Raw genomic sequence first — 24,614 nt, forward strand, 5'->3', positions numbered from 1 at the left:
AGAACACACAGCAGATAAATACAGTGTCAATTCCATGTATAATACCCCAGAACACACAGCAGATAAATACAGTGCCAATTCCATGTATAATACCCCAGAACACACAGCAGATAAATACAGGGCCAATTCCATGTATAATACCCCAGAACACACAGCAGATAAATACAGGGCCAATTCCATGTATAATACCCCAGAACACACAGCAGATAAATACAGTGCCAATTCCATGTATAATACCCCAGAACACACAGCAGGATAAATACAGGGCAATTCCATGTATAATACCCCAGAACACACAGCAGATAAATACAGGGCCAATTCCATGTATAATACCCCAGAACCCACAGCAGATAAATACAGGGCCAATTCCATGTATAATACCCCAGAACCCACAGCAGATAAATACAGGGCCAATTCCATGTATAATACCCCAGAACCCACAGCAGATAAATACAGTGCCAATTCCATGTATAATACCCCAGAACACACAGCAGGATAAATACAGTGCCAATTCCATGTATAATACCCCAGAACACACAGCAGGATAAATACAGGGCCAATTCCATGTATAATACCCCAGAACACACAGCAGATAAATACAGGGCCAATTCCATGTATAATACCCCAGAACACACAGCAGATTAATACAGGGTCAATTCCATGTATAATACCCCAGAACACACAGCAGATAAATACAGGGCCAATTCCATGTATAATACCCCAGAACACACAGCAGATAAATACAGGGTCAATTCCATGTATAATACCCCAGAACACACAGCAGGATAAATACAGGGCCAATTCCATGTATAATACCCCAGAACACACAGCAAATAAATACAAGGCCAATTCCATGTATAATACCCCAGAACACACAGCAGATAAATACAGTGTCAATTCCATGTATAATACCCCAGAACACACAGCAGATAAATACAGGACCAATTCCATGTATAATACCCCAGAACACACAGCAGGATAAATACAGGGCCAATTCCATGTATAATACCCCAGAACACACAGCAGATAAATACAGGACCAATTCCATGTATAATACCCCAGAACACACAGCAGGATAAATACAGGGCCAATTCCATGTATAATACCCCAGAACCCACAGTAGGATAAATACAGGGCCAATTCCATGTATAATACCCCAGAACACACAGCAGATAAATACAGGGCCAATTCCATGTATAATACCACAGAACACACAGCAAATAAATACAGGGCCAATTCCATGTATAATACCCCAGAACACACAGCAGATAAATACAGGACCAATTCCATGTATAATACCCAGAACACACAGCAGATAAATACAGGGCCAATTCCATGTATAATACCCCAGAACACACAGCAGATAAATACAGGGCCAATTCCATGTATAATACCCCAGAACACACAGCAGATTAATACAGGGTCAATTCCATGTATAATACCCCAGAACACACAGCAGATAAATACAGGGCCAATTCCATGTATAATACCCCAGAACACACAGCAGATAAATACAGGGCCAATTCCATGTATAATACCCCAGAACACACAGCAGATAAATACAGGGCCAATTCCATGTATAATACCCCAGAACACACAGCAGATAAATACAGGGCCAATTCCATGTATAATACCCCAGAACACACAGCAGATAAATACAGTGTCAATTCCATGTATAATACCCCAGAACACACAGCAGATAAATACAGTGCCAATTCCATGTATAATACCCCAGAACACACAGCAGATAAATACAGGGCCAATTCCATGTATAATACCCCAGAACACACAGCAGATAAATACAGGGCCAATTCCATGTATAATACCCCAGAACACACAGCAGGATAAATACAGGGCAATTCCATGTATAATACCCCAGAACACACAGCAGATAAATACAGGGCCAATTCCATGTATAATACCCCAGAACCCACAGCAGATAAATACAGGGCCAATTCCATGTATAATACCCCAGAACCCACAGCAGATAAATACAGGGCCAATTCCATGTATAATACCCCAGAACCCACAGCAGATAAATACAGTGCCAATTCCATGTATAATACCCCAGAACACACAGCAGGATAAATACAGTGCCAATTCCATGTATAATACCCCAGAACACACAGCAGGATAAATACAGTGCCAATTCCATGTATAATACCCCAGAACACACAGTAGATAAATACAGTGCCAATTCCATGTATAATACCCCAGAACACACAGCAGATAAATACAGGGCCAATTCCATGTATAATACCCCAGAACACACAGCAGATAAATACAGGGCCAATTCCATGTATAATACCCAGAACACACAGCAGATAAATACAGTGACAATTCGATGTATAATACCCCAGAAAGCACCCACGTATAACATAGGTTAGTATAAATCTGGCACATTATGGAGTGAGCTTTATTGGTTTGGGGTCTAGATATTGTATCTATTGGGTGAATCAATCTAATTGGTAGACTGTAAGCTCTTTGAGAATGGAGGCTTGTGGGTAAGCCCTGCTTATAATTATTAGTTCTGTATGAGATATGATAATAATATGTATGAGCCACACAGTGCCCACAGCTTAACCCCCTTGTGCTGTTGGAGTGGGAATATTGTGAGTAAGTGGAATGTCTGATACCAGCGAGTTTGGTGCCACATTCCTTGGCACTGAGATATTGGTGAGTGATAATTGGGCTCTGGCTGCCTGTTGAGCCTGGACACATTTCTAAGTTACAACAATTATAACATTATCTCCGAGCCTCTGGTGCTGCTGGACTGAAATACTGACATTTATGCTGAATTCAGAATTTTAGGGACTCACACAGGATCCAGAGAGTTGAGGCAGCAGCAAGAGGCAACAGAAGCCCCGCCCCAAGGGGAGGGACAGGGAAGTGAAAGTGTTACATTGTATCAGTGACGAACAGACCCTGGTCAGGGGCCACAGAGCTGCACAACACTGACACCCAGGGCAGGGGCCAAAAAGGTGCCAGACAGAGCACTGGGGTTACTCACTGTCACAATGAAATAATCTACCCGCTGGCACAAGGAAAATGGACTGGAGGGCAATGTCTGTGCGTGACAGGTAAGTCTCTCTCACCCCCACACTGTGTCACACACATACACACACACACATACACAACTCACACACACATAATGTCACACACACATAATGTCACACAGTGTTACACTTACATGGGGGTCGGACGGAGGAGGTTCTTGTGCCAGACACACTCAGCTTGAGCGTCAGACAAAGAGAATTGTTGGGCAAGGGCAGGAGGGCAGAGCCAACGCGAATGGTGCCAGCTGGATGCTGATCTCCTGCGCTGACACTCGTCTATACAGTCACTGGGTGTTGGAGTAACACGGGGTCTCAGTGAACGTTGGTAGGAAATGTCCACAAACTGAACCCCCTGTTCCCATGCTGAAGTGTGCAAATAATGAGGAATTGTCGCACTATACACAATCATACAATATACAATGTAAATACACAGTCATGTTATCTTTGGGGGCCCAGGTTCAATTCCTGTATCAGGTCCTTGGGAACTCAGCTAATTTCCCCTTACACTTAGAGTGTCAGCTCACTGGGCCAGTAAAATCCACCTATAGAGATGCACAGTCTACGAGTGATGTGTGGGTTAGCTTTTTACAAATGGAAAAACAGACCCAGTCCATCCAATCATATCCCAGTTCCTCTCCCAGCTTTATATAACATATATAATATATACAGTATATATGATCAGCACCCAGACACTGCACTGCTGCTTCTCACTACAATCACCACTGAAACAACGTAGTAGCAGTAGTAGCTCCACTTCCACCAGGACTCCAATTCCCACAATTCCCTGTGCAAATTGTTATTGGGCTTAGCGTGAGTGGTGCTGATATTGGGGTATGGTTTGGGGGACACTTCTCTACAGTCCATCCCCCACATATTCTTGTTCCAGCACCTGCGTGACTCAAACTTTATGGGCTGAGGAGCCAATATTAAATCTCATTCAGCCCAAACCCACTGCTCTAATAATGTTCACTGATGTGGCTGAGCCTCACTCCTGGGGATCCCCCTGCCGACACAGCGGAACAGAAATTGGATCGTTTCCTCCCTCGTTCCCTAATCTGAAGTTGGAATTTGGGCTGGGGGGAAGCAAGAAAAACACAAGGGGAATCCCACTAGGAAGCACTTGGGTCTGTAGCCTCCTGCGCTGAGACACTTTCTCCCTGTTACCTCTGTAGAGTGTAACCTCTGTGGTACAGGGAACCCCCTAATTGGGGCTCTAGGTCTTGGATTGTTCTTTGCAGAACTGAAACAGGAATAACAGGAAAACATTGCTGGGATACAGGTCACAGGGAGCCATTCACTAAACTCACCCCTCTAGAAGCCCCTACATTTGCTACAACTAGATAATCGGGGGGCTAGAGAGGCCCAGCCCATGCAGCCCTTCAGCCAATCACATATTGGCTTTCATATTTGTGTCAGTACTAGGTTCATTAAAGCTGACTGCTGATTGGTTGCTGTGATACACACAGACACTAGATCTGGATCGGCCCCCATACAAGACCCTGGGCCCTGGTGCAACACTAGCTGCTCAGATGGGGAAATATAAAAAAAAAGGGGGGGTTGCTGTACAGTGACAGGAGTCCGGGGGGTATAAAACAAATAACTACTGGGATATGAGGGGCAGGTGAGAGTTCTGCACTGAGCAGCTCTAGCAAGTCCCACCCATGTAGCACCCACAATGCACAAGATCCCCCATAACTTTGCCCCCAGCAGTGCAGAAGAACAATTCCAGCTGTTTTGGCATTATAGGGGCGCAGGAATCTCACTATTGGTTTATTATTTTCTAACTGTTCTACTGAGTGTCAGGGCAATTGTGTGTGTGGCCCCAGTGCCCCTTCTCATTTACTAACACACTCAGGGCCCCATTTAATAGCAGTAACATTCAGTGTGTGTAACATTTGTGCCCACTCACTCTAAATGCCCCCCAAGAGTCTCACACCCCTCTTCCCTCATACTGCACAGGGAAAAGGTTCAGTCTATGACATCAGTGTGTGCCCAGCAGAGCTTACAATCGAATCAGTCCAGCACACACACACACACAGTTATATGAGGAGACAGTTACCCTGGGAGCAGGAGACAGAAGTTCAGTAGGAGCCCAGACAGACAGACAGACAGACAGACAGAGTCCAGTATCCAGGGCTATAGCAACCCCTGCCCCCAGCTGAGAGCTCTCCAGCCCAGAGCTTGGGACTTTCCCAATTGTTCTCTCTCTCTCTCTCTCTCTCTCTCTCTCTCTCTGTTGCATAAATGTGGGGACTCCAGCACTGAGTCACCCCGACACAACCACCTATTGCACAGCCTGAGCAGCTGCGAGGGGAAGTGTCCCCAATAGTGCAACTATCTCTCTCTGCTCAGCACGACTTTGCCTCTCTCTCTTTCTCACACTCTCTCACTCTATGTATCTCTCTCCATATATATATATAATCTCTCTCTATTTCACTGTGTATGTCTCTCTATATATAATTTGTCTCTCACTCTCTATCACTCTGTATCTCTCTCTCTCTCTATATACAGTATATATATAATCTATCTCACTCTCGTATACAATAATCTCACTCAGTCTCTGTATCTCTCCCTCTCTCCCTCTCTCTCTCTCTCTCTCTCTCTCTCTCTCTCTCTCTCTCTCTCCCTCTCTCCCTCTCTCTCTCTCTCTCTCTCTCTCTCTCTCTATATATAATCTATCTCACTCTCGTATACAATAATCTCACTCAGTCTCTCTCTCTCTCTCTCTCTCTCTCTCTATATATAAAATCTCACTCAGTCTCTGTATCTCTCTCTTTCTCACACTCTCTCACTCTATGTATCTCTCTCCATATTTATATATATATATATATAGATATATAATCTCTCTCTTTCACTGTGTGTATGTCTATATATAATATGTCTCTCACTCTCTATCACTCTGTATCTCTCTCTCTCTCTCTATATTCAGTATATATATAATCTATCTCACTCTCGTATACAATAATCTCACTCAGTCTCTGTATCTCTCTCTCTCCTCTCTCTCTCTCTCTCTCTCTCTCTCTCTCTCTCTCTCTCTCTCTCTCTATATAAAATCTCACTCAGTCTCTGTATCTCTCTCTTTCTGTTTCTCTCTCTCACACTGTGTCTGTAGGTAAATAGCAGCAGAATGAGGAAAGGAAACTCTTCACATGACTGAACGTATATTCTTATTTGCTGCTTCCTTTGCTGGGTTAAAGGGGAAACAAACTCAAAGATATAATTCTACATAGTGAAAAAAACCTCAATCTAAGCGACTTCCCAAAATCAGCTAATTACAAAAGTGCAATGATTTAAATCCAATTAGGACATTAAACTGTGAATGAGCCAATAAGCAGTGCTTGCTGCAAAGGTGTTTATTCCAATGACATGTTTCGGGCTCAAGGCCCTTTATCAAGTATAGTGTAAGTATAGGTCCCATAGTGCAAGTATATATATATATATATATATATATATATAAAACAAAAAAAACTTCCGCACACATAGGTCTTGATAAGTGAAAAAAAGCTGGTAGATTTATTTCAACGTTTCGGCTTACAAACTCAAGCCGTCATCAGGAAGAGCCCTTCCTGATGACGGCTTGAGTTTGTAAGCCGAAACGTTGAAATAAATCTACCAGCTTTTTTTCACTTATCAAGACCTATGTGTGCGGAAGTTTTTTTTGTTTTATAGATATGAATTTTTGTCCAGCACCTAGGCATTAACATGGCTATCTGAGTGCACCTATCTAGTTACTGTATATGTATATATATATATATATATATATATATATATATATATATATATAGTGAAAGCAGGAAGTGATGTCACCTTCTCCATAGGTGTGGTAATTAGTACATTAGCATATCAGTCCATTCAATCCAACACAAGTGTATCTTCACAAATAAAGTCCACATTGAAAATCTTGTATTAAAGTTCATGGTAACATCCAGAAAAAACAAATGGAACTGCCCTTCTTGTGAGGCCTACCATGAAACTTGACATTACAAGTATTCAAATAAACAGTAGGAAGGAAAATGCTCAATTTTTTACCATTATCTTGTCTGGTAACTGATCGTAAAATTCAATATATTCTTGTTTGTATATGATATGGGCATACAGATATATAAAACTTTATCTTTAAGAGAAAAAGATACATACTGTATTAGTACCTTATTAGAGATTAACCCAGAAATCATTTAACACTCCAGCTATCATTTAAAGGGATACTGTCATGGGAAACCATATTTTTTTCCAAATGCATCAGTTAATAGTGCTGCTCCAGCAGAATTCTGCACTGAAATCTATTTTTCAAAAGAGCAAAAAGATTTTTTTATATTCAATTTTGAAATCTGACATGGGGCTAGACATATTGTCAATTTCCCAGCTGCCCCCAGTCATGTGACTTGTGCTCTGATAAACTTCAATCACTCTTTACTGCTGTACTGCAAGTTGGAGTGATATCACCCCCTCCTTTTTCCCCCCAGCAGCCAAACAACAGAACAATGGGAAGGTAACCAGATAGCAGCTCCCTAACACAAGATAACAGCTGCCTGGTAGATGTAAGAACAACACTCAATAGTAAAATCCAGCTCCCACTGAGACACATTCAGTTACATTGAGAAGGAAAAACAGCAGCCTGCCAGAAAGCATTTCTCTCCTAAAGTGCAGGCACAAGTCACATGACTGGGGGCAGCTAAGAAACTGACAATATGTCTAGCCCCATGTCAGATTTCAAAATTGAATATAAAAAAATCAGTTTGCTCTTTTGAGAAATGGATTTCAGTGCAGAATTCTGCTGGAGCAGCACTATTAACTGATGTGTTTTGGAAAAAAACATGTTTTCCCATGACAGTATCCCTTTAAGGTTAAGCCTTTAGGTTGCAATGTATCTAACTTTTTAATCCAAAAAGCTTCTCTCTGTATCCGATACTTTGCATGTCACCTCCTCTTGTGAGTGGTTGTACAACCTCCAGTACTGTCCAATTAAGTTGGCAAAGGTTTTGGTTGGTAACATTAAAGTGTCTTGAGACTGTTGTGTCTGTGGCCGTTCCATGTTTATAATTCAATATACTGCCTCTATGTTCTTTTATACGCGTTATAACTGTTCTTGTTGTTTGACCAACATATTCCATTCACATTGTGGGTATTAGGTGGTCTACACAATGAATGGATGTCAGGCTTGTGACTGATTATATGCAAATTGCACATTATTTGGGTGGGATCATAAGGAAATATAACACTGGGAAGTCAGTCTCCTCTATGTAACACTCTCCCTCCCTGGTCCCAGCCATCCCTTGTGCTACCTGGCCAGGTGAATGGACAGTATAGCAGGGGGTCAGACTGTGTTGCCTGCCCTGTATGGTCTTACAAAATACAGTAGTCATGGAGTATGGGTTACAGAGAATATCAGCCCTGAAACTGGCAATTCCCATGGGAGTGGGGATTGGATTCACTTAACCAGGGGAGCTTCCTGTGTGGCCATGGGAATGAGAACAGCCCAGGAGAATATAGAGAATAAGAGCTCTGTACCTGGGTAAGTACTGGGGAAGGACTGGATTCAATGAGTGTTCCTGTATGACCATGGGAAAGAGAGCAGCCCAGGAGAATATAGAGAATACGAGCTCTGTACCTGGGTATGTACTGGGGAAGGACTGGATTCACTGAGTGTTCATGTCTGACCATGGGAATGAGAGCAGCCCAGGAGAATAGAGAGAATCAGAGCTCTGTACCTGGGTATGTACTGGTGAAGGACTGGAATCAATGAGTGTTCCTGTATGACCATGGGAAAGAGAACAGCCCAGGAGAATATAGAGAATAAGAGCTCTGTACCTGGGTATGTACTGGTGAAGGACTGGAATCAATGAGTGTTCCTGTATGACCATGGGAAAGAGAGCAGCCCAGGAGCAGTAAAAAAACAGAGTATCAGAGCTCTGTACGTGGGTGAGTAATACGGTGGATTAAATGCAGACTGAATAAACAGATAGGATTAGTAGGAGCAGTACTAGGGTGTAATGGGGAGTGAAACAGGAAGACTGTGAAATCTGGGGTGAGTAGGAGTTATTTCAAGTAGAGAGAGAGGTGCAGGTATTGTGTGTAAATCAGAACAGGTGAGCAAACTTCTCTTGGAAAGTACCGAAACCTACAGGTAAGGAGGAGACATGGGAGAACTTCACTGGGGCAGAGGGTTTGAGAATCTCGACAATCTTGTTTGTTCTATGATATACTGTCTGGGCTTGATCCCATTAATGTGTATTCAGATATATCACTTCTGTTTATCTAATGTGTGACATTTCCCAGCAGCTCTCAACTCCTGTATAATTATTCTTTCACTAATATTCCCTGTGTCACACACGTCTCATTGTCACATTCACACTCACTCACACTCATACACACTCTGTTATACCCTTACTGACTTACTGTGATCTGTTATACAGATAGAATCTCAGCTGCCATAAAGCAGGACAGGACTGCTGCTTACAATGGGGATCAGATAGGATCTGTGCAGCCACTGGGACAGAATGTTCTGTTATACAGATAGCTAGAATCTCAGCTGCCATAAAGCAGGACAGGACTGCTGCTTACAATGGGGATCAGATAGGATCTGTGCAGCCACTGGGACAGAATGCTCTGTTATACAGATAGCTAGAATCTCAGCTGCCATAAAGCAGGACAGGACTGCTGCTTACAATGGGGATCAGATAGGATCTGTGCAGCCACTGGGACAGAATGTTCTGTTATACAGATAGCTAGAATCTCAGCTGCCATAAAGCAGGACAGGACTGCTGCTTTTTAGAGAAGGGAAATCAGGCAAGATGAATGTGAATATTACAGGTTATTCCCTGTGCCAATCTTTACTTAACATTGTTTACTGGTTCTGTTCCCTGATATCATTCTTTAATCATTGACAGTCTCGTGCTCTCTCTCTCCTCACAGGTTGCTCCTTGGTCTCTTGTGGTATCTCATATCAGGTAAAGTAAAATGGAAGTTTCACTCATGTGCCAATTACTCATGGTCTCACTCACTTACTGTCTCACACCTTCAGGGTCTTATCCACCTTGTCTCTCACTCACTAACCCTCTCTCCTACTGTCTCACTCATTCACTCACTGGCTTCTCTCATTGTCTTTCTCAGTGGTCCTTGTCTGTATAAGGCAACGTATGTGTCCCCTTTACACTTAAGAGAAGTGTTTGGTTTTGAGGCTTATGGGCAGTGGTGGCTATGGACCAAGTTGCCAAGTTAGAGAGTGGAAAAGCCAATAAAATATAATACAATGAAAATTAGTTCTTTGGCACCAAAAAAACCAAAGTCCTGGGTAAGAATAAGGACACAGCCTCCACTGTATCTACCTTTATCTGATATGGTGGGTTTCCCTCACAGGTTGGGCACATGGCAGATCCTTAGTTGGACGACTAGGGACCAAGATGGAGATGCCCTGCAGGTACCAACCTCTCCGGGCCCCTTTGCACCAACTCTACATGTACTGGCAGATAAAGGATTCAGAGAAAGACTTAACAGCTGCCGCAGTGGTGAATGGGCAAGTGGATGAGAAATACCAACATGGGGCATTCAAAGGGCGTGCGTGGTTGGATCGCACAAAGCTGAAGGAAGGAGACTTCACATTGCACCTCTCCAATCTGACGCAGAAGGACGAGGGGACATATTTGTGTATTGTCATGTTTGAGAAACCGCCCATGACACTTATGCACAACAGTACAGTGCAACTCAAGGTGATGGGTAAGTTCTAAATCCTAAAGCCTTACTACATCCATTGGCCACAAACTAATCAACCTGCCAAGTCCATCAGCAACTTTACTCACCCAACACTGAGTTAGTTGGTTTCCATATTTCTTTACTGATCTCAGCCCAGTACACCCTGCATGATCAGTGGTGAGAGTTAACATTGTGAGTAAATCCATTTTAACCTGCCTAACTGCTATTTGATCCAGAAACCCCATCTGAAGCCTCTCCAATTTGCCTCAGAGGGGGAAAAAATCCTTCCTGACTCCCAAGATGCAATGGGACCAGTCCCTGGATCAACTTGTACTATGAGCTATCTCCCATATCCCTGTATTCCCTCACTTGCTAAACACCATCCAACCCCTTCTTATACCTATCTAATGTATCAGCCTGTACCCCTGATTCACTTCCCAGCTCTCCCTGTAACACCCCTTTCCCTCCTCTAATCTCATTGGCTCCCTCCTGTCTGCTGGGAGGAGCTACTGGTGAATAAAGCATCCGACCCTTCCTTGTACCTATCTAATGTATCAGCCTGTACCCCTGATTCACTTCCCAGCTCTCCCTGTAACTCCCCTTTCCCTCCTCTAATCTCATTGGCTCCCTCCTGTCTGCTGGGAGGAGCTACTGGTAAATAAAGCATCCGACCCTTCCTTATACCTATCTAATGTATCAGCCTGTACCCCTGATTCACTTCCCAGCTCTCCCTGTAACACCCCTTTCCTCTAATCTCATTGGCTCCCCTCCTGTCTGCTGGGAGGAGCTACTGGTGAATAAAGCATCCGACCCTTCCTTATACCTATCTAATGTATCAGCCTGTACCCCTGATTCACTTCCCAGCTCTCCCTGTAACACCCCTTTCCCTCCTCTAATCTCATTGGCTCCCTCCTGTCTGCTGGGAGGAGCTACTGGTGAATAAAGCATCCGACCCTTCCTTGTACCTATCTAATGTATCAGCCTGTACCCCTGATTCACTTCCCAGCTCTCCCTGTAACACCCCTTTCCCTCCTCTAATCTCATTGGCTCCCTCCTGTCTGCTGGGAGGAGCTACTGGTGAATAAAGCATCCGACCCTTCCTTGTACCTATCTAATGTATCAGCCTGTACCCCTGATTCACTTCCCAGCTCTCCCTGTAACACCCCTTTCCCTCCTCTAATCTCATTGGCTCCCTCCTGTCTGCTGGGAGGAGCTACTGGTAAATAAAGCATCCGACCCTTCCTTATACCTATCTAATGTATCAGCCTGTACCCCTGATTCACTTCCTAGCTCTCCCTGTAACACCCCTTTCCCTCCTCTAATCTCATTGGCTCCCTCCTGTCTGCTGGGAGGAGCTACTGGTAAATAAATCATTAGAGAGATTATTATATGATCCCCTTATATATTTATACATAATTATCATATCACCCCTTAAGCGCCTCTTCTCCAGAGTGAACATCCCCAATTTGGCCAGTCTTTCCTCATAGCTAAGATTTTCCCTTTACCAGCTTAGTTGCCCTTCTCTGTCCCCTCTCTAATACAATAATGTCCTGTTTGAGTGATGGAGACCAAAACTGTAGGGCATATTCTAGATGGGGCCTTACCAGTGCTCTATACAGTGGGACCCCCTCCTCCCGTGACTCTCTGCCCCATTTAATACAAGTCAAGACCTTATTTGCCCTTGATGCTGCTGACTGGCATTACTTGCTACAGACAAGTTTATTATCTACAAGGACTCCAAGCTCCGTCTCCATTATGGATTTGCCTAGTGCAGTCCCATTAAGGGTATAAGTGGATATTGTTACATCCCAGGTGCAGGACTTTACATTTATCAACATTGAATCTCATTTGCCACTTAGCTGCCCAGATTGCCAGTTAGTCAAGATCCTGTTGCAAGTGCCACATCCTGGATGGAATTAATTGGGCTGATAGTTTTGTCTCATCTGCAAACACTGATACATTACTTACAACACCCTCCTCTAAGTCATTAATGAAGAAGTTAAATAAAAGTGGCCCCAATACTGAGCCCTGAGGGACCCCACTAAGAACCTTACTCCAAGTAGAGAATGTCCCATTAACAACCACCCTCTGTACCCGATCCTGTAGCCAGTTTCCTATCCATGTGCAAACGACTTCATTAAGCCCAACAGACCTTAGTTTAGAAAGCAGTCGTTTGTGGGGCACAGTATCAAACGCTTTGGCAAAATCCAAATAGATCTACTGCCCCCCCACTGTCCAGCATCTTACTTACCTCATCATAAAATGCAATCAAATTAGTCTGACATGACCTATCCTTCATAAAGCCATGCTGATTGCTGCTCATAATGACATTCACTAGGACAACATTTTGTATGTGATCCCTTAACAAGTCTTCAAATAATTTGCCAACTGCACATGTCAGATTTACTGGCCTATAATTGCCAGGCTGCGATCGTAATCCCTTTTTAAATATTGGAATGACATCAGATTTTCTCCTTTCAGCTGAGTTCACCAGGCCGACTGTCACCATCAACATGACATCTGGGCAGGAGTTCACACTGATCTGTAATTCATACGGAGGGTTACAGAAGCCAAGCGTCTGGTGGCTGAACTCAATGGATGGATCCCTGATTGGTTCTGGTCACTTGAATACAGAGAAGCATGAGGACTATGTGAATGTCACCAGCATCCTCACTGTGAATGTTACCCAGTCCCTTAACATCACCTGCACTGTGGAAAACCCACAAGGAAATGTTACCTCAAAGCCATGTAGGTCAACACACATTGGGTTTGGTGGGTCAGAATATGCAAAGCATTTCTATTTCACATACTAGAGCACATTACTAGATAAATAAGGTTCTATTTCAAACTCATGAAGTCATATCAATATCAAACCAACTCCCAACATAGAGTTTGATGGAGCAAGGTCTCCCTTTAGTGGCCAAAGCTTCACTCTCCTTTGCACTTAACAATGGCGCATGTTATAGGAAGGGTTATATGGACCAACAGTAGAGTAGTTACACACACATTCCCCGAGTCTTTACACCCTATTATTGCACTGCTGACTTAGATTCTGTTTCCAGATATCCTAGAAATCCCACCTCCTAACGAGCATTATACCGAGAGGCAGAGTCACGTTTCGGAAGCTGTGATTGGTACCGTATTACCTTTACTTGTACTGGCCCTGTTGGTTGTTGGACTCTGTCTGGTGAGGAAGCCTCAGTGCATTTGGCACGCAGGACTAAAGGATACCAAGGAGGGCACTGAATTGCCGTTACAAGGAAGGTACCCTGAGGTGAGATGAGACAGGAACCTGACTGGGCATGGAAAGCAATAGAAGGATGAAGAGAAACTACTGGAGGGTCAACAAGGTAGTCACAACTTAGCGCCACTGGGACACATTGTTCCTTATTCTACTTAAATAATGAAAATATGAACAATTCAGACTGCAACAATTAGATTGTACCTCTCGACCAAGGAAACAGCAGTTTAGACAGGAAGTGCCCTTTATTCTCACCCTCATTAACATCTGTGCAACATTAATCCACACCCATCACCCAGAAGATGCTCCATGATCAAACTGAGCCAGGCAATCTTTGGGTGGGAGCGTGTGATGATACTACATTAAGTCTAAGCCAGTGATCTTCTGTGTTGCTAGCCAGCACAAATCTAGATTGTAAGCTCTATACTGCAGTGGTCTCATTGCCTCAAGCTGCAGTATGTTACTGTATATAATGCCCAGCTTTGGTTGGGTGCTTGGGCTGCTCTCTCCTCACTCACTCTCTTTCTCTTCATCCTATAGGAGATATAGAACTTTGGGACAAATTAAATGTGACTCCTGTGGAATAATGTGCTGTGGTGCTGCCCGTCCCCCATATATCCCAGGCTCCTTGTGGAGGTTACGCCCTGTCATTGGTGGGAAGGTACAGTGAAAGCTCAGAATGAAGATGTGGCCTCAGGATTAGACCTGAAACTTGTGTTGCACCAGTTGCCAAAAAGTTTTTCTTGTGGCTGAAATGTTTGTTGGAGGCTACAGGGGGAGCCACAGAGGATTGACAGAAGACTGGTTTCTTTTCAAAATGTCAGCTTTGTATTCAAGATGAAGGTGGTAAAGAAACAACTGTTTCAGTCCAGTAACCCATAGCAACTAAACAACTATCAGTTTTGAGTGATCTGTTGCCGTTCGAATGATGAAAGAATTGCTGGGTTTACTGAGGTAAGGCAACTGCAACCCATTCAACTTGTACATAACCCCAAAACCACCCTTGCTGCCATTGCAGAACTTCAGATATGGATATCAATGGAATTCATGGTTAAAATAAGATCTGGGAGAGGAAGAATTACTCTTTGGTCAAAGGATTCTTCTGATAAAATGTTGGCAGCAGTTATATGTATATTAAGTGGGACAACCAACTGAGCCAAGAGTTCCCCCACACAAAAGTCTCCTGTATGAGGAGACAGTAATAAGGACCATGTTGTACTAATATCCCATTGGATAGTCCACACCTGGACTTGTGGCTGATCATAAATTCAGTGTTTCCTGATCTTACTGAGATCTTTATATATCAGTATATTTTGTGTGTGTATGTTGGGGGGGGGGTGTTTGTGTGTGTATGTTGGGTGGGTGTGTGAGTGTTGGGGCAGTTATTGAAATGTACAAGAAATGTATCCAATCCTCCAGCTGAGATGCACCACATGAAACGGAAAAGACTTTACTGACGCAATTAGTGCAATTGGCACATTATTCATTTTGGGGGGGACAAGGAGGTGCACCAGAAACTCTGCAAATATGTCCTGGACTCCAGTGGGTTACAATGGAACTGAATGATGGGTACAATGGCAGACTGGTCACCAGTGGGTTACAATGGAACTGAATGATGGGTACAATGGCAGACTGGTCACCAGTGGGTTACAATGGAACTGAATGATGGGTACAATGGCAGACTGGTCACCAGTGGGATACAATTGAACTGAATGATGGGTAGATTGGCAGACTGGTCACCAGTGGGTTACAATGGAACTGAATGATGGGTACAATGGCAGACTGGTCACCAGTGGGATACAATTGAACTGAATGATGGGTAGATTGGCAGACTGGTCACCAGTGGGTTACAATGGAACTGAATGATGGGTACAATGGCAGACTGGTCACCAGTGGGTTACAATGGAACTGAATGATGGGTACAATGGCAGACTGGTCACCAGTGGGATACAATGGAACTGAATGATGGGTACAATGGCAGACTGGTCACCAGTGGGTTACAATGGAACTGAATGATGGGTACAATGGCAGACTGGTCACCAGTGGGATACAATTGAACTGAATGATGGGTAGATTGGCAGACTGGTCACCAGTGGGTTACAATGGAACTGAATGATGGGTACAATGGCAGACTGGTCACCAGTGGGATACAATGGAACTGAATGATGGGTACAATGGCAGACTGGTCACCAGTGGGTTACAATGGAACTGAATGATGGGTACAATGGCAGACTGGTCACCAGTGGGTTACAATCGAACTGAATGATGGGTACAATGGCAGACTGGTCACCAGTGGGATACAATTGAACTGAATGATGGGTAGATTGGCAGACTGGTCACCAGTGGGTTACAATGGAACTGAATGATGGGTACAATGGCAGACTGGTCACCAGTGGGATACAATGGAACTGAATGGTGGGTAGATTGGCAGACTGATCTTCAGTGGGTTACCATGGAACTGAATGGTGGGTAGATTGGCAGACTCCTCCATTGGATTCCTATAACACTTCCAGGGAGGTGGGGCCTCTAGATAAATTGTATTAAACAGTGCCAAAATGGTTTAGGGTTCAGTATTGGACTTCAAAGGTTTAAAGCTTTGGGTTCTCATGACTTCAACAAACTAAATACAGTCCCTGCTCCGTCACTGGAATTAAGGGCAAGTGTTCCTCCGGTCAGTGACAGGAGATTCCTCTCTTGCACTGCTGGAATTTATTATCAATATTAATGTGTCGGTAATAAAATGTCAGATATGCCACAATCATTATGACATTCAGTGCAAAGTCCATGGTGTTCGGGCTTCCTCTGATCTCACCTTCCAAAGTCTCCAGACTGGGAGGAGCTTGTGCCAGACACATGTATGTAGGGTAAGACATATACATATTATATACATATTATATACATACTATACAATGTACCCAAGTAACCTCCAGGGACAGAACGTAATGGGTCACTTATGTATCTGATTCTTCTGAACAACTTACTTCCCTAAGGTTCAATGAAGATGTTTCAGTCTCGCCTACACTGCCATTGTCTCTCCTCAAGCTGGTCACACGCTTCCAAGTATATATATATATCTAATGTAAATAAATCTGCCGCTGGTATCAGTCATGGCATGAATGTTCCTTTGTCCTGCTGCAGGGGTTAGCCGAGTGCTGCCAGCCAATGAGGTTAGTAAGTCATTCGACACGATCATACTCACTGTATTGGGGTCACTTACTGATAGTGGGGGTCAGTCTGCAATAGCTAAATCCTAAATAAAACTCCCTGTATCTGTAACACGTAGCATGAGTGAAGTCAGGGCAGGGGGGGGTCAGTAGGGCAAGTTTTACACCTATATATATTGGGGTCAGAATAAGCCCTTCCTTAAATCACACTCTGTGCCCACCCCCTAATTAATGTAACGTTATACACCATTGTATTAGGGGTCAGTGGTACAAGGAACAGACAATTGAAAGTCTCTAATTAAAGGAATGCTAACGACATAAGGAGTGAGTAGAAGAGTCGGACAGTGTGGGTGTGAGTGGGGGGGGGCAGTATGTTCTGCAGTCGCTCACATCCCTTTTTATCTGGGTTCCTTCCAGTTTCAGTTGTGCAACTCCAGCGAGTGTGGGGGTGGCGTCTGGCAGAGAGACGCAAATACTGGGGACCCACCCTGACCCCACGCCCAGGCCACGAACCTTTCCAAAGGGCAAGGAGAGGAGTAGAGGAGAGCTGGGGGCTACTATACAACATGTAGTAGGGAAAGGGAAACAACACTTACCCTAGGGGCAGATATGAATCGGCTTTAGGGGAATAGACAAGCACATGAACATTAAGCCCCAGGTAAAAAGAATATGGGAAACCCACCCAGTAATCACTCCCAAGCCCATCTCAGTACATTATAACCCCCGTTATAACCCTCCCCCCCAGTAACCCATTCCTGTATCCAATTAATACAATCACACTGAATTACTGCCCCCACTGTCAGGCAGAAAGGGGGAAACTGGGCCCTCAGTGCAAAGAAAGGGCCCCCAACACAAGACTGTGCCCAATAGATTTATTGTTACAGTGATACAGGTACAGACAGATGGACAGACACCGGCAGCAAGTCCCATTGGTTGGGGCATCGTCAGGTGCTGGAGTGAGGGGGCAGCTCATTTATATTGAGGGGGGGACAAGTCTGTTATTTTCCTGTGAGCTTGAGGACTCCCGAGACCATGGCCCCAATTCCATCGAATATCTGGTGCAGAGGAGCTTCACCCATGAAGGCGGGAGTGGTGACAACTCGACACTTGGAGTCCACATGCACCTCGTAGAGGAAAGGGTTAAGGCCAATAGACTTGCACTGTACAATATGGCTGCTATTTGCTAAGGAGCTCCAGCCAATCATCTGCTTCTTTCCAGGAACTGCACCAACTGATCGGGGCCAAATGCCAACTGGTCCCACTGGTGGCACCTCTGTCACTAATTATATTTCACTAATTATATTTCACTAATTATATTTCACTAATTATTTGTCACTAATTATATTTCACTAATTATATTTCACTAATTATATTTCACTAATTATTTGTCACTAATTATATTTCACTAATTATATTTCACTAATTATATGTCACTAATTATTTGTCACTAATTATATTTCACTAATTATATTTCACTAATTATATTTCACTAATTATATTTCACTAATTATTTGTCACTAATTATTTTTCACTAATTATATTTCATCTTCTGGGAACCAGGCTGGGGCCTCCCCAGCAACAGACAACATGGAAGCCACATTCCATACGAGAGGGGTGGGGTCTCGGAGGGAAGAGGAGGAACTTACACTGATGTATCTACCCCCCCCATACATCCCCCACAAACACTAGGACACAGGACACTACCCAGACCGCCACCCATTTTCACCCCAACTGAAGCCACAGACCCGTTACAGAGGATATATCCACTTCCTTAGCGCAGTGCTTCCCGCCCAGCGCACTGATGGATTTAGCGGTTCCAGCATACGGCCATTTTCCTCCAAGCTCCTCCTCCTGCCCCACTGTCACCTCCACTCCGGGAATGACCTTAGCGGCCAGTACAGGGGCGATGCAGCACAGACTGAAAGAGGAAGGTGAGGGGCAGTGAAGGGGTTACAGGGAGCACAATCACTGGTGCACTGGGAAATAAGAACTCACCCAATCGGCTTCTTGGCTTTGCTGAAACCCGTGAGAACTCGCTCCACGTCCGGCTGAACTTTAAACGATTCACCATCGACGGCAAAGGAGGAACTGAGAGCCGGCGACAGACAGACAGACAGACAGACAGGTGTCAATCAATCTCTTCAGTCACATGAATTCTACCAAAAGTCCCACTCATCAAAAGGAGGGTAAAACAAAGCCCTACAAAAGCAGCCCCCCAAATGGAGCGAATATCAGCATTGCCTTTTCTCACACTAATAGGCATCCGACCCTTCCTTGTACCGATCTAATGTATCCTCCACTCCAGCAAGAGAATCCCACAAGCTCCCAGCTCTCCCTGTGACATCCGGTCCTGCTCATTAGGGCAGCCATTCACAGGACACTCTATTACACCCTCCAACCAATTGGTTCCAACTCTTCCAGCAAAATGATTGGTACAGCCGGAAGTGCAGTGGCTCCTCCTTCCCAAAATAACAGGCAGCAGAAAGTACAGGTACTTGGAGAAGAGGAGGAGCTGAGAGCACAAAAGAGGAGTAGGGAGGGAACCAGAGGAGCTGCAGGTAATGGGGAGTAGTACAGCCTCCTGGTATATATATATATATATATAAAGAGCTTAATAAAAGTCATTTAGCTGGAGGCCGAGTTCTAGGAAAGAGAGAAGGGCCCAGCTTGTGGGGCCACATGTTCCATGTCTACTTACAGCTCAGGAAATGGAGCAGAAGTGAAAGGGACAGAAGGGGCATCTCTAATTAACGCTGTCTGATTTGCACATCAGTGATGAGCCTGTCACATTTGTACCTACTGCCCAAGTACCCCCTGATGTAACAATGCACATTCTCCCAACTGCCCCCCATTCTCCCAACTGCCCCCCCATTGCTGCATAAAACATCAGATCCAGTGCAGCAGCCGTGGCCCCGGGTAACAATGTCCCTCGCTGCACTTACAGGTTCTTTGCGGCCCCAAAGCCTCCTGGGAATATGACTGCGTCGTGTTCCTTCACATTCAGCCGAGACAGAGCTGTGATGTTGCCCCGAGCGAGTCGCGCAGATTCCACCAATACATTCCTACAACATAAAGCTGAGCGTTACGTGGGGCCCACACATCACTTTACTGTTCAAAAATACAAAAGAAGGATCGCACACTCTAAATCCAAAATAAAGTGTTTATTACATCAAAAAAATAAAACAAAAATCCTACCAAAATGACATTAGCCCAACGTGTCTCGACAAAAGTGATTTTCCTCAGGGGGAAAACAAAAATAAGAAAAAAAAATATTCTGAGGAGGGAAAGGATGAAACGACCCCCCGGGCCCCTGGGGCAGTACCTGGACTCCTGGGAAGGTTGCCCTTTGCTGTGGTCGACCACGTGCATCTGCGGCACATCCGGAGCAAACATCTTCACCTCAGCTCCAGCCCGGCTCAAGTGAACCAGAATCCTACAATATACACGGAAGCCTTTAGCTACAGGGCCCCCCAATGAGAGGGAGGGACACAGGGAATGAGGGGCAGGACAGTCTCCCCAATACTCACGCTGAGGCTTCATGGATTTCTGTTCCATCAAACACCCCACAGCCCGACAGGACCTGACATGATAAAGATAAATATATAGGAAGGTCAGTGATCCCAATGTTATTAATAGGGAATAAAGATAAATATATAGGAAGGTCAGTGATCCCAATGTTATTAATAGGGAATAAAGATAAATATATAGGAAGGTCAGTGATCCCAATGTTATTAATAGGGAATAAAGATAAATATATAGGAAGGTCAGTGATCCCAATGTTATTAATAGGGAATAAAGATAAATATATAGGAAGGTCAGTGATCCCAATGTTATTAATAGGGAATAAAGATAAATATATAGGAAGGCCAGTGATCCCAATGTTATTAATAGGGAATAAAGATAAATATATAGGAAGGTCAGTGATCCCAATGTTATTAATAGGGAATAAAGATAAATATATAGGAAGGCCAGTGATCCCAATGTTATTAATAGGAATAAAGATAAATATATAGGAAGGTCAGTGATCCCAATGTAATTAATAGGGAATAAAGATAAATATATAGGAAGGTCAATGATCCCAATGTTATTAATAGGGAATAAAGATAAATATATAGGAAGGTCAGTGATCCCAATGTTATTAATAGGAATAAAGATAAATATATAGGAAGGTCAGTGATCCCAATGTTATTAATAGGGAATAAAGATAAATATATAGGAAGGTCAGTGATCCCAATGTTATTAATAGGGAATAAAGATAAATATATAGGAAGGTCAGTGATCCCAATATGATTAATAGGGAATAAAGATAAATATATAGGAAGGTCAGTGATCCCAATATGATTAATAGGGAATAAAGATAAATATATAGGAAGGTCAGTGATCCCAATGTTATTAATAGGGAATAAAGATAAATATATAGGAAGGCCAGTGATCCCAATGTTATTAATAGGAATAAAGATAAATATATAGGAAGGTCAGTGATCCCAATGTAATTAATAGGGAATAAAGATAAATATATAGGAAGGTCAATGATCCCAATGTTATTAATAGGGAATAAAGATAAATATATAGGAAGGTCAGTGATCCCAATGTTATTAATAGGAATAAAGATAAATATATAGGAAGGTCAGTGATCCCAATGTTATTAATAGGGAATAAAGATAAATATATAGGAAGGTCAGTGATCCCAATGTTATTAATAGGGAATAAAGATAAATATATAGGAAGGTCAGTGATCCCAATATGATTAATAGGGAATAAAGATAAATATATAGGAAGGTCAGTGATCCCAATGTTATTAATAGGGAATAAAGATCAATATATAGGAAGGCCAGTGATCCCAATGTTATTAATAGGGAATAAAGATAAATATATAGGAAGGTCAGTGATCCCAATGTTATTAATAGGGAATAAAGATAAATATATAGGAAGGTCAGTGATCCCAATGTTATTAATAGGGAATAAAGATAAATCTATAGGAAGGTCAGTGATCCCAATGTTATTAATAGGGAATAAAGAGAAATATATAGGAAGGTCAGTGATCCCAATGTTATTAATAGGGAATAAAGATAAATATATAGGAAGGTCAGTGATATGATCCCAATGTTATTAATAGGGAATAAAGATAAATATATAGGAAGGTCAGTGATCCCAATGTTATTAATAGGGAATAAAGATAAATCTATAGGAAGGTCAGTGATCCCAATGTTATTAATAGGGAATAAAGATAAATATATAGGAAGGTCAGTGATCCCAATGTTATTAATAGGGAATAAAGATAAATATATAGGAAGGTCAGTGATCCCAATGTTATTAATAGGGAATAAAGATAAATATATAGGAAGGTCAGTGATCCCAATGTTATTAATAGGGAATAAAGATAAATATATAGGAAGGTCAGTGATCCCAATGTTATTAATAGGGAATAAAGATAAATATATAGGAAGGTCAGTGATCCCAATGTTATTAATAGGAATAAAGATAAATAAATAGGAAGGTCAGTATTTTTCCAGTAACAACCCTGTAAATAACAATGACAGACAGACACATATTTCCCTGAACCTAAAAAACTCCTGGGCAGAGGCAACGCAAGGATCACAAACTTATGCACAGGATCACAGCAGCAGCCTAACACTCACTCTACGCGCTCAAGCCAAGAGACACGCCCCCGCGGAACTTTTCCGTCACAATTCAGGACAAACGCTGCTCAAACAGCACAACTGAATCACGTGACACGGCCCCACGGGTGCACATTCAGCGCAGACCAGGGAACTTAGGGAAAATTAAGGATATTTGTTTAATATTATGTTTATTCTGCAGGGACAACCCTCCTGGCTGCTCCCCTGCACTGACTGACAATGGTACAGCCCAGCAATGCGCCGCCATTTTGTCTGACAGTGGAGCGTAACGGGTCTGTACCAGGGAAAGAAGCATTTAGTTTACCTACCACCGCCACTTTGGCTGCCGGTTTCCCCTGGGACACATGCAAGCTTCTACTCCCCCGCAGGACAGGGATTAGTCGGGCTCCGCGGGCCCCTATAGCTCCGGACAACATTTCTGTGTGTGGGAGTTACTTGCTACGCAAAATGCGTAACTTTGAAGCTTGCTGTAGAAGCTCGCTACGCTTTTTACGTAACAGGGGAAAAGTGTCTCGGCAAGGTCACGCACGTGATTTTTAGAGTTACGTAGTTATGGAATGGGCGTGGCTATGGGTTTTCCTATTTGCGGGAGCTGCGTAGCCTTTCTATCTCACTCATATCGCTTGTCACGGCTACGGAATGTGCGTAGCTACTATAACAACTACAGGTTTTGCTGTTGTTCCTCTCACAGCGAGCTGGGGCCGCCATATTTGAACCTGGCAAACTCCCCTCAGGATAGTGAGATATGTCACAGGCGTACAAACGTATTAGACAGAAGCTTCAAGGAATATGTTGAAAAAGCTTTTTTTTGCTTCTCTTGCCTTTGATCTGGAAAAATTAGTCTTCTGCCCTTTAATTATTCTCACTCAGGGTTGCCAGGTTTATATTTCAAAACCAGACTATGGAACAAATAGCCAAAGACTATAGAAAAACTAGCCAAAGACTATAGAAACAACTAGCCAAAGACTATACAAACAACTAGCCAAAGACTATACAAACAACTAGCCAAAGACTATAGAAAAACTAGCCAAAGACTATACAAACAACTAGCCAAAGACTATAGAAAAACTAGCCAAAGACTATACAAACAACTAGCCAAAGACTATACAAACAACTAGCCAAAGACTATACAAACAACTAGCCAAAGACTATACAAACAACTAGCCAAAGACTATAGAAAAACTAGCCAAAGACTATAGAAAAACTAGCCAAAGACTATACAAACAACTAGCCAAAGACTATACAAACAACTAGCCAAAGACTATACAAACAACTAGCCAAAGACTATACAAACAACTAGCCAAAGACTATACAAACAACTAGCCAAAGACTATACAAACAACTAGCCAAAGACTATACAAACAACTAGCCAAAGACTATACAAACAACTAGCCAAAGACTATACAAACAACTAGCCAAAGACTATAGAAACAACTAGCCAAAGACTATATAAAAACTAGCCAAAGACTATATAAACAACTAGCCAAAGACTATACAAACAACTAGCCAAAGACTATACAAACAACTAGCCAAAGATCATAGAAACAACTAGCCAAAGACTATACAAACAACTAGCCAAAGACTATACAAACAACTAGCCAAAGACTATACAAACAACTAGCCAAAGACTATACAAACAACTAGCCAAAGACTATACAAACAACTAGCCAAAGACTATACAAACAACTAGCCAAAGACTATACAAACAACTAGCCAAAGACTATAGAAAAACTAGCCAAAGACTATATAAACAACTAGCCAAAGACTATACAAACAACTAGCCAAAGACTATACAAACAACTAGCCAAAGATCATAGAAACAACT

General features: G+C 43.0%; 2 protein-coding genes across 3 annotated transcripts; one reads left to right on the plus strand and one right to left on the minus strand.

The window, feature by feature from the left end:
- The first annotated feature begins 2,882 nt into the window (after positions 1–2,882).
- Positions 2,883–15,268, plus strand: LOC108707788 (programmed cell death 1 ligand 1). 2 transcript variants are annotated; one of them, XR_001934333.2, is made up of 6 exons: positions 2,883–3,080; positions 9,969–10,003; positions 10,413–10,769; positions 13,227–13,493; positions 13,808–14,095; positions 14,527–15,268. XR_001934333.2 is itself a non-coding variant. In XM_018245767.2 (6 exons), exons 1-6 carry the CDS (start codon positions 3,049–3,051, stop codon positions 14,533–14,535), a joined length of 912 nt encoding a protein of 303 aa, XP_018101256.1. In that variant the 5' UTR covers positions 2,883–3,048; the 3' UTR covers positions 14,536–15,268. The 2 variants fall into 2 exon arrangements, 1 of the variants encoding a protein (XP_018101256.1); XM_018245767.2 differs by having other exon boundaries at positions 13,808–14,019.
- A 2,666-nt stretch (positions 15,269–17,934) lies between these two features.
- On the minus strand, positions 17,935–23,241 carry gatd3a.L (glutamine amidotransferase like class 1 domain containing 3A L homeolog). Its single transcript, NM_001174038.1, is given in 7 exon segments — positions 17,935–18,277; positions 18,912–19,068; positions 19,146–19,238; positions 20,093–20,212; positions 20,473–20,583; positions 20,678–20,730; positions 23,098–23,241. Coding segments are annotated over 7 exon segments (771 nt in total). The 5' UTR covers positions 23,206–23,241; the 3' UTR covers positions 17,935–18,148.
- Between the last annotated feature and the right edge of the window lie 1,373 nt (positions 23,242–24,614).

Source organism: Xenopus laevis, chromosome 2L (assembly GCF_017654675.1).
Source record: "Xenopus laevis strain J_2021 chromosome 2L, Xenopus_laevis_v10.1, whole genome shotgun sequence".
NCBI lineage: Eukaryota > Metazoa > Chordata > Amphibia > Anura > Pipidae > Xenopus > Xenopus laevis.

What these genes read in the sequence shown, in the direction of transcription:
- LOC108707788 (XM_018245767.2), top strand. Translation starts at nt 3,049, where the DNA reads ATGGACTGGAGGGCAATGTCTGTGCGTGACAG. An exon ending in CTTGTGGTATCTCATATCAG is followed by an intron (nt 10,004 to 10,412) that starts GTAAAGTAAAAT and finishes TTTCCCTCACAG; the next exon opens with GTTGGGCACATGGCAGATCC. An exon ending in AAATGTTACCTCAAAGCCAT is followed by an intron (nt 13,494 to 13,807) that starts GTAGGTCAACAC and finishes TTCTGTTTCCAG; the next exon opens with ATATCCTAGAAATCCCACCT.